We start from the raw sequence: 11,088 nt of genomic DNA, 5'->3' as shown, positions 1-11,088 counted from the left end.
ATGGTGAACACACAGGAGCGACTGGTGCAGGAAGTCCACACTGCGACGCAACGGGGCCGCAGGCAGCCAGCCCCGACCGGGACGATGGCCGCTCACAGACTGGCACCTGGAGCGGGACGCAGTGGTGGAACTGGGGTTATGGCCGCAGCAGGCCGCAGATAGCGGCGGTCATGCTGCCGGAGATGAGGACGGAGGAGGCGGTGGCCAGCGCCTGCTTCGGACAGGTCTCCAAGCGCCTAGGACGGTTCTTCCGCCGCCTACCCAAGTCCCGCTCTTGGTCTGAGGGCCTCCGCATGCTGCGGCGCTCCAGCAGTAGCGGGACCCTCGTGTTATCAGGTAACTTGAGACCGAGCGATGAGAAATATGTGGAAGGGGACTGAGGTAAAATGGGGTTTAGGTCAGTAAGTGACTCTGAGACTCGAACTTAATGTTCTTTTATCCTCTGTGAATAGACCTAACAATTAGGCTTCAGTCACAGAGCTCCGCAGTGGCTTTCACCTTCCTTAAATAGCCTTGTTCTGTTCTTGTTGCTGCATCACATTCTCGTCCTCCTTTTCTGCTCTCTCAGTCTCTTTCTTTCCCTCTGGGTCTGTTGAATAGACATTGATCTGTAATTCACCCGCTAAAAGCATCTGTGGTTCTAGAATGTGCCAGTAAAGCAGGCATACAGAGTGCAATGTAATCATGCACGGAGTCAGGATAATTCTTGGTTGTACTATAGCCACCATTTCAACATCAGATTTACTTGATCCTGTTCAGAAACATGATGCCAACTAAATTTACATCTTTTAAACAAAATGTCCTTGACTGTGCAGCACTTGCTCAAGTGTGGTGGGTGATTGTCAGGGTGTTATGCAGTAGCTTCATTGTTTTAAATGGCTGTAAACATGAGTGCAGCTGATTGAGTTCTCTGAGTGATCTCTAGGGCACTGTTATGCAGTTGTGTTCTAGTTGATCTCTAGGGGGTTCTGAGTGATCTTTATGCATGTTTGTAGTGATTTCTAGAGTGTTGCTTTTAAAGTAATAAAATCTATTCCCTCAACAAACAACGCAAATTTTGAAAATGGTTTGCCTTACAAAGCACCACTTATTATTTTTTATAAGTTTGTATAAAGTCTCTTTGGTGTCTGTGTGTTACGTAGTTTTTGTGGAATTCAAATTGACCCAATGTATCATATAAATTCCTGTCTCTATTTCTTACGGATTGTTTGTTGTCCATGAAGTCAAGTTAGAAGCCCAGGCGTCCATGGATGAATTTGATCTCAGTGCTGTTTTCGGCAAAATGACATTTTGATCAGAAGCCAAGGGAGTTGAAATTGAATTTTCTCATTGATCCGGACCGGAATCCCTCTTTGAATAGTCAGAGACTGGGATACAGTACACCAGCCTAATGAAAAAAAGTGATCTGCTTTAGTGCAAGTAAACTTCCTCTCTATTCACTTAGTATCATGCTTGTATAAAAATAAGATATACAATTGAGACTTTTTTTTTTCTTAGTTTCAAAGAAAGTCTTTGGTTGAGATTGATGGTTTCGCATATGAAGGCAATTGCCTGTGTTCTGAAGTTTCCATAACAGTGCTTTTTTTCTGGACATGGACAAGTAGCATGTAGTATCATTTGAAAGTGTCAGTTCAGAACCACAGACTGAGTGCTTTGATAATGGTGTCACATCTGGCTCTTAACTCCTAGTAGACTACACTTTCTAATCATGGCCATTCAAATTAGCATTAAAGCTGTTTGGCAAATATGAGCCTTTTTTAGTCACTGGTTCAGAAATGCTTATGAGTTGGTAAGTGCATGAGATGAAGGCAGTACTTTTCTCATCCTTTCTGCTTCATGATGACGCACACACTGCTGTAGATGACACACACTGAGTGAGACAGAAATCAGCAGTGGGTGGAGTGAATTTTACATGAAGTAAATAGCCAACTTCTCAAGCAGAATTTAAAGTTTATTGAATTGAATTGAAATTTATTTGACAAGTTGTTCCCTTTACTTGAGTCAGTTGTTTTTTTTCTTTTCAAGTTAATTGTTCTTGGCCAGAATGATCTGCAGTGTGATCGTGGCCACAAAACCTTAATCTGGTGAGCCCTTAACATAACTATAGTTGCTGAAGTATAGAAGTATTCTGTCAGCTCAAATTGATGCTGAATCTCTCTGTGTTAGCTTGATTGTGAAAGCTTGGTTGTGAAATGCTGTTACGAGCCTAAACAAACCTGTCTGTATTTAGACTTTGTCAGCATCTGTGTTCAAAGTTAAGACTTGACACATATTTCTTTGTTATCTGTCCACTAATGATTCACCCTTCACAATTGTTTTCAATTTCAATTGACAATTTTCAACCCGCAGCCTACTGCAATCAGACTCAAATTGACATTCTCTGAATAAGCGAGCTACATGTGAGGCTGTGTCCATGTCGTGTGTTCAGGTCCACAGTGACCTGACCAGTGCAGCTTATTAAATCCATTAGATTGGTTTTAGTGCTCTTTTGGCATCTTTAGCATCTAAAAGGTCTTGCCCATGCTTCACAAGACAAAACATCTTGATTTGCACTGTCGAAACTTTACACCTCGGTAGTCCTTGCTTTCCCTAAGCTAAGCATTAATGGGATGGGGCTATTTCTGTTCATTATGTTTTAATAGGGTATAAACACAAAGTGCCAGACATTGTTTTACTGTGGGTTTATTCCTCCAACGACAATATTTTATTTTCTCTTGCAGTATTCTAATAAGAGAAAGGAGCTAAAAGAGCATTTTGAGTGACAAGGGAATTTTAGTCACTGCCAGGTGGATAAACTCAGTCTAACAAGTGTCTAAAAAGTGATTTGACTGCTTTCACTCACATCAGTTTAATCAGTAGATTAGGAAATAGGAATGCATATATGGTTTAGATTGTACATGCCTATGTACCTTATTCTTACATGTTGATTACTTTTCTAGTCATCTAAAACAAAGATTACTATTAGTCTTTTAAGAAAACACGTTTATATGTAATCTTTACCAAAAAAGAAAATAAAAATATTTTTAATACATTATAATTTGGTGATACATGCACACACTTGTAGCATTTAACTGATTTTAATTTTGGGGTTTCATTTTCTTATTTATTTGGAAAAAATACATTGAGAAAAAACTGGTGTAGGATTAACAAATTTTCACTCAGTTTTGAAGTAGATTTAGCATATTTAACATAATTATCTGCTCATCAGTAGTGGCCATAATTTTAATATCATTTTCTAGTAAATAATTGCAAAAATTGCACACAACTTGGTCTGAGATTTAGAAAAAAAATTCAGCTGGAAAAAAGGTAAGATATTGTTTTGTGGTCTCTATTAAGACAGAAGAGATTCTGTTCAGTTTAGTTACAGGATAATTACCACGGCTATTATACCGTGAGTCTCTATGAATGGTAAAGTATATCTGTGCTTGCTTGATATAATAGAACCATACACGTTTTAAAAGACTACACACTCATCAGACCTCTGATAAAGAGAGGTCATTGTATGGGTGTCTACAGTATTAGGTTCTTTACTCCAGCACATTTGTTCCTGTTTGAATGAACCAGTGTGTTCCTGTCAAACTGCTGTGTTTGCCTCTGTTTATTGGAGTTTTATTGTGTCTGTTTCTAATTTAGAAACATTAATTTAGGCTTAAATTACAGGGTTCCGTCAGATGGGTTCCACTGGGACCAGGTTGTTGGAATATGATTCCTTGTTGTGTGTGACTAGAGCACTTTTTTGTATGCCAACCTAAAAGTTAGCATCACCCTGGTTCCCTCATCAAAAACCCAATATGATTTTTCCATTGCTTTTAGATTATTGCAGAAAATTGAATGCACACTCCATAATCCCAGGTGAAAGTAGTAGTTTTTGACTACTTGTTTTTTGAATACTATAAATTTAGACATACTACTTTTTTTGCATACTGTATAGTTTTGAAGTATCAGTCATATTCAGATGCACCAATTGACATAAGGACGATGGAACTGGGAGTGCTAAGATACTGACCTGTTTCAAGATTTTGGCCTACAAAATGCTCTATGAAATAAGCCAATGAATTTTTACTTTTGTTATGAAGGGCATCCTTGAGTAAGGAAAAAAAAGATGCACAGCAAGGTTAAAGTGTCAGGTTCTCTGACTTGGCAGAGAGAAAGAAATAGCAGAAAATGCTGCTGACTGATGCAGAATCTGAGAAACAGAGAGCGACACGGAGTGAAAGAGATGGTAGGAGGGTGCGTACAGCTGGGATGCATATGAACCGCGGCTCTAAGAAGGAACTGTGACTCCTGAGGTGGAAAAATGCTGATGTATGGAACTGAAGGGGGAGATCAGAAATGTCAGAAGGAAGTGGGAGGCGAGAAGGCGCGTGAGGGACAAAAAGGCATCAGTGTTCTCGTTCCCTCTATAAAATCCCCCTTACATTCCAGCTATCGGAGGGGAGTTTGGCACACTTTTCCAGCTAAACAACCAAAATCTTTCTTCTTATCAACAGATATGGTTAACTCCAAGAGGAAATGACAAAGTTGTAGTGGGAAGTTATTTTTTAAAGGGACAGGACCAGAGACGCATTTTTGACCTCTCGTACTGAGGAAATTCCAAACATGGCCGAATAAACAACGTGTTTAATGTGACAAGGACAAGAGTTTGACCTCCTCTGTCACCAGGCCTCCTGTTTTATAGCAGCACTGCAGCATTTCCAGGTTATGTAAACTATGCTGCAATGCTCTATCCATGGGGTTTCTCTGACAATGACCCCAACGTTACCCAAGAACATGAGTATGACTGCTCTCTGCATAAGGGTCTGCAGCTAAACAAATAATCTGGGGTCACAGTTTCATGTGCCTCTTGGAAAATATATGGAGTGTTTATTAGACTTTTCTCCACTTGAGTGTGTTTGACAAACATTTTTTTTGTGAACTTTTTTTCCACCTAAACATCACGGCAAAATGTATGTCTATACTTGTTGTAAACTGATCACGAGTACAGACAAGCCCCTGTGCTTTTGTTTACCAGTTTTTATTAACAGTGCATATTCCATTTAAGTTAAGTTAAGTGATTAGCATTGTGATTAGCCGTTGACGACACACTCATCAGATTAATCAGGTTTAGGGGGTTCACAGTGCACTGCAGCACGGACGTGATGATGGAGGGGAGCATACGTACGTGAGCGCTCAGTTTGAGAGATAAAGACATCGGCTTCAGGAGCAGTCTGAATTACCTCAATGTGTAATCTAAAGTGTTTCAAAGAGGATTTGGGTGCTGTAAACCTCCAATCCTATTTGGGACATTTAACTAGGTCCCATTTAGTTCCACCAGTTTTGGCTGGAATAGACTATAAACTGATACTACTGCAAACCATCCAGTTTTTTGATTTCTAGTTTGTCAGTACTCACTGAATAAACTTCAACACCTTTAAAGTCTTTGTCCCGTATTTTTATTAGGGTCATAATATGAAACAGATGGATTTTCAGTGTGAATTGTAAAGTAAAAATGGTTTAATATTTTGAACTTCTATCTTTTATAATACTTTATGAATAAACTGCATTGTACCATCTTAAACTAAATTAATAAATGTAAGTATCATTGAACATTTAGCAAGATAACAGGAATGATGGTAATAGGGGTGAAAGTTGTCCTGTTTAATTTGACAACAAAAATCTTGTGCATAATCTCATAATGCTACAAGATGCTTTTAAAAGAGAATTTCAAGCAGATGTCTCTTTTTTAATTATCAGTTGTTTGCTGGTCAAACGGTAAGAAGGTTGACAATATTGTCTCACAAGAACTCATCCTTGAAGTGTTGTCTTCTTGAAAAGATGATGTCATTATGACTTTTTTAACGTATTTATTTGTTTATTAGAAGTAAAATCTACTGGTACTAACAGGGTTGAAGCACAACTTTTTATTAATGCATTTTAAATAATGTATTAAAACTTTTAGTAATACATTGTTAAATAAAATGATGTAAAAAAGATGTAATGATGAAGCGACACAGATTGCAGGATTGCCCATTGTCACCAGACTGCTGTTAAACGTGTCTGGTTTTTCATTTGCGTAAAGTTATCAGGGTGTTGCATTAAACCACACTGTCGATATCAGCCTGAGGTTGAAGGTGAGAGTCTGAAACGGACGGAAGCCTCACCTCCTCCCATAATGCATTTCCTGACCCTGAGTCATTCAGTTTGGTTTGGACACTCTTTCTCATAGTCTCGCCCAACACTCCCCTGAAGATTTATATTTTGCCAGTGTTGTGTTGACAGACCATCGAAAGTGACGTCCATTTTCCATGCCAGTTATCAGTGCTGTGTAGAGGCTTTTAGCTTTTGCAGTCTCCATTCCACAATGACAGTAGCAATGTGTTTTGCACTGATAATCAATCCGTTGATAATCAATCAGCATTCACTGTGAGTAGAGACAGATACCTCAGTCATCTGTTATCATGTGACTGTATGGAAAGCAAAACAAAAACCCATTTTAATGTCATTATCACTAAATAACATTAAGTTGTTGGCCACAGACTATTTATACAATATATATAACACTGCAGCCACACTGCAGGATACCTTGTCATGTAAAATCACGCTCAGCCTGTCCTGGAGAATATTCAATGGGCAGAGTGTTGTTTCCTTGGTTACCGTCTGGCTGTGAGCAATGAATATACATGCTTTTAGCACACAAATTTACTTTCTGTGCTAGTCTGAGGTCATTTTATTATCGCTGGTATGATGCTAATGGGAATTTTAGGATGATGAGTTCAGTTTGAGCCAGTTTTGTAATAAAATATGCTACTTTCCAATGCAAATATATGGAAAGAGATGACTGGATGGACAATTACGGGAGGAAAAAATGAACCCCAGTATCATTAAAACGTTTCTTGGCTTGAATTAAACAGCAGCTGTCTGTTCCAGCGCTTTAATAAATTTATTTCATTGGTCTCCGTGGCACAGTGGCGCCTTCTACCGATTGGGCTTTTCTCACTCTTTTTCCATGTAAACCAAGAGTCTCCAAACTGCAGAGTTTAGCTCCAGCTGTTTTTCAACACACCTGCCTGGAAGTACCCGATGTAAACCCAATTGAGTATATTTTATATTTTTATAAGTATAAATGTATTATAAATAGTAATATTATATGATATTATATAATATAATATTTTATTTTAGTTTTTATATTTAAATTAGTTTTACATTATATGCATTTAGAAGTTCTTTTTTATCACATTTTTGTATATTTGATTTATATTTAAATATGTTTTTAATTAAAAGTATTTGTATTATTTATGTATTATAAATGTAATATTTTATTTTAAAATATTTGATATTTTTATTATTTTGTATTATTATTATAAAATTGAATTGTTCTATTTTATGTATTTATATATAGATTTTTTATTCTTGAAATGCGTAAAATAATAAAGTGTAAAAGATTCACTCGTCTACTTTTTGGTAAGTGACTCTTCCTGTGCAAACTGTGCAGTATTTTATCTCACACATCCACTAGATGGCACCACACTCAAATACTATGCACTTGATATGACTGTAATAAACGCACAATTGCTATCTATGTAATAAAGGTTACAGCTGCTATACTTGGCAATGGCATTAAATAAAAGATACAAGGTCTTCTGATTTCTATAAACATCTGGTTTGGTGTCAAGTTAGTTGAGATTGAATGAATAGGGCACTATTTAACCGAGCCCTGAGAACCTCACATGACTAAATTCCTCTTCATGATTAATGTTTACGTGGAGGACACTTCAGACATTCTGTCTAATACAAATGAGACACTGTCACTGCAGAGCTGTTCATTCTGAAGCGTCTTTGCTGTCTCTAGTTTGCAGAGTGCATGTGTCTGAGACAGATGTCTGCAACATGCATATTGTCAGTTTATCATCACCAGCTCCAGTCTAGTTTTTCTCCATGGCTTTGACTCTCATACTAACGCAGACATTTACAGTGAATAAAACACATGATCTAGTCCTCCTCCAGCATATTCAGATGTTCTTGTGTTTAAAGGAGCTGAAAGAGTGTTGGCAGCCCTCACTGGCTCTCTAAACTGTGCACTTAGTGACTGTGTGTGTCCTGTTTGTCTCTGGCCTGCAGACTGCAGCTACACGTGTCATTTGGAGTGTCAGGGGCTTGTTCAGCTGGACTGCAACCAACTAGACCAGCTGACAGAGGATGTGTCTACCCCCGCTCCACAGAGGCCCGCCGCCAAAGACCCTCAGGAGACGGTAAGTTCACTCAAGTTCAGTATTGCTTCATATCTCATGATTGTGACTTTGTTGCTCGTAATTGTCACTTTATATCTAACAATGTCAATTTGTTTCTCATGTCTGCAAATTTATATCTCACACTGTAACTAAATTGTCTCATTTAATGGCCTTTTCTAATTTATTTGCAAATATATGTCTCAAAATGTAACTTTATGTATTATAATTGTGGCTTTATTTCCTAGTAATTGCGGTGTGACTTTATTGTAGCTGCAAATTTATATCTTACACTGTGACTATACAGTATATCTCACATGTGACTTATATTTGCAAATATGTCTCAGTGTGACTTTATATGTCATAATTGCGATGTGATTTTCTTACAGCTGCGAATTTATATCTCACATTGTGAGAACATATCTCATAATTGCTAATTTGTTTCTTATAATTGTGACTATACAGTATGTTCATTTGTTTCTTATGAACTTTATTTCACAATTACCTTTTTATTTTTTACCATAAAGCAAAGCAGGCTTTGATATTACTGGTATCATATAAGATCAAAAAGTGTAGTAGCACTAAAGTAGATGTCAAAAATAAAAACATAATGCGTTGGAATATGCTTTCATGACACTATTGTGGTGGATGATATTTTTTGGTACTTTTTTTGTATAAGTGAAGCATACAGAGAGCTTTCCAAATTAAGAAAGAGAGCATGAAATTATGCAGCGAAATGCAAGGGATGAAGCGGACACTGAATCTAATCCTCTCTTGGTTGCTTGGCTGGGGCACATTATCATATGCTTAAATGTAAAACTGCATTTTACTGTGGCAGTGAGTTTAGTCCCAGGTACACAGGAAGTGACAGCACAGTTGGGACTGAAGAAGAGCAGCAGGGGCCTGCATGGGGCACACTGTCCTCAGAAACACACACAAAGGCATGTGCTTATTTTTGCCCAAGTTTCTAGCAAAGCCTGATCAAAAAGTCAAAAAGGTATGACCTAGAGCCCAATCAGATATCCAATAACCTATTTCTCTCCAAAGCATTTATATGGTCAGAATAGTCATTCCTGAAATAGCTTTTCTGTAACTTGTAGTGTATCTGTCTTATTTATGAGGCCCTTCCTGTCTGTTCCTATCTCCTCTAAATCAGGAAAAGAGCAAACCCAGCTGGCCTGTGCTGTCAGTGAGATTGAGAGCTGTTGAATGGTTAGCTGTCAGCAGAGGGCATTATGGTTATTTCTCAGTGGAAATTAAATTCACATTACTGATTTGATGCATACAGTATATATGAGTGTATACAGTTGTGGTCAAAATTTTACATACACTTTGCAGTATCTGCAAAATGTTAATTATTTTACCAAAATAAAAGGGATCATATGTTCAGTACAAACAAGGGACTCATGAACAACTATCACAAAACGAAAAAAAGAAAAGAAAAAGACAGCTGTGGATCATCCAGGTAACAACACACAGTATTAATAATCAAGCGTATGTAAACTTTTTGAATGGGGTCTTTTTTTATTATAACTATTATTTCATTTGTGGACTATATGTCAGCATATTTTATGTGAAATATTCCTGTCAAAACTAAATAATAAAAAAAAAAACACATTTTGTATGTAAATTTTTGACCATAACTGTATATATTATGCAGAACGATTCAATGATGATTCAATGTAATTTGCATGTGAATGCCTCAATTAAAAAGTCTGAATGAGTGTCTTTTGCAATGAAACACATGAGACATGCCTATAATTAATTTGTACATATATACATGTAAGCCTTTATTGGTCCATATGCCTGTCACACTGGCATCAATTGTGTTGTAGTTGTCTTTACTGCCATTCAAGAGAGACATTGCACATGCACAGGAAATGCAGTTAGCCCATAAAGAGAGCCTCACAATGTAATTACAGCCAAAAGAGAAGCTAGACACCCCCTGGCTTCATGGATTTAACAGACCTCTGCAGCCAGAAGCATTTTGTTTGGAAAGAGCTCCAATGCCAGGGGACAGGGAGGAGGAGGACCATTGACCTGATGTAGATGAATCACAGAGATATGAAGGATATGGGGTGAATCATCTCTGCTCTTAATTGTAAAACTTCATATTCCACACATATTCCTCTCATACTTCACCCCTCCCCAGTAATCCTTATTTAGTAGGCTATATTACACAAACCTTAAGTGTCTCTCCCTCCCTTTTTGTCTTTGTTTCATGAGAATACAAAATGTTCTTCATGCACATTACCCTAATATCCCTCATATCATGCAGGCACAGCCTCTCATGTCACCCATGTCCTCAAAACATTAGCCCCGCTAGTGCTAACTCACAGTTAGCTGTGGAATATCTCTCAGTTTTTGTAGCCTCCAAAAACTGAGAGCTCCATCCTGAGGTCTTGTTTATTCCTTCATTTTTTTTAAGTATCAGAATATCGATGATTTGATCTGAAAGCCCCCGAAGGTTTCTTTGGGTAAGTGTCTGTGCCACATCAGGCACAAACAAGAATAAATTTGCAAGTTCAGAGACGCTTTTTTTATTTTCTTGGCATTTATTGGCTGTGAAAGTGCTGAAGTGGTTTGTTTCCCCAGCTGCTGGAGGTATTTCATCGGCTTTAACTCTTGTATAGAAGTGCAGATAGTCTGTTGTCATCTCTCATACACTTCCTTTTCCTGTCCTCGGGTGTGTACACATGCACAGACACACACAGCAAACACACTCTTTATGTGTCATTTGTACTGCGGCCCCCTCAAACCATCACAGCAGCTGGAGATATCAAATGCAGTTCAGTAGTAACACAATATGTTTTTCTATTTGATTTTTGATCAGGTCTGTCATCTCACCGTAGAGTTTCCTGTGGAGTAACTTGCGTTATGGTTC

The 11,088-nt window shown here is 37.9% G+C and overlaps 1 protein-coding gene across 2 annotated transcripts in view; it reads left to right on the top strand.

The window, feature by feature from the left end:
- Positions 1-11,088, top strand: part of LOC132119447 (ras association domain-containing protein 5-like) — a 36,101-nt gene that overhangs the window by 5,990 nt on the left and 19,023 nt on the right. Inside the window, exons 1-2 of one of the 2 annotated variants that reach the window (XM_059529411.1) lie at positions 7-336; positions 8,098-8,228. In XM_059529411.1, the coding sequence (XP_059385394.1) occupies positions 171-336; positions 8,098-8,228 (297 nt within the window). In that variant the 5' untranslated portion in view covers positions 7-170. Of the gene's footprint in view, positions 1-6; positions 337-8,097; positions 8,229-11,088 lie in introns of those variants that run through there. The other variant, XM_059529409.1, reaches the window with a different exon arrangement.

The sequence above is a fragment of the Carassius carassius genome, chromosome 38, assembly GCF_963082965.1.
Source record: "Carassius carassius chromosome 38, fCarCar2.1, whole genome shotgun sequence".
NCBI classification, from domain to species: domain Eukaryota; kingdom Metazoa; phylum Chordata; class Actinopteri; order Cypriniformes; family Cyprinidae; genus Carassius; species Carassius carassius.
The sequence above is the reverse complement of the archived record's forward strand: the minus strand, read 5'-3'. Positions and strand labels throughout refer to the sequence as shown.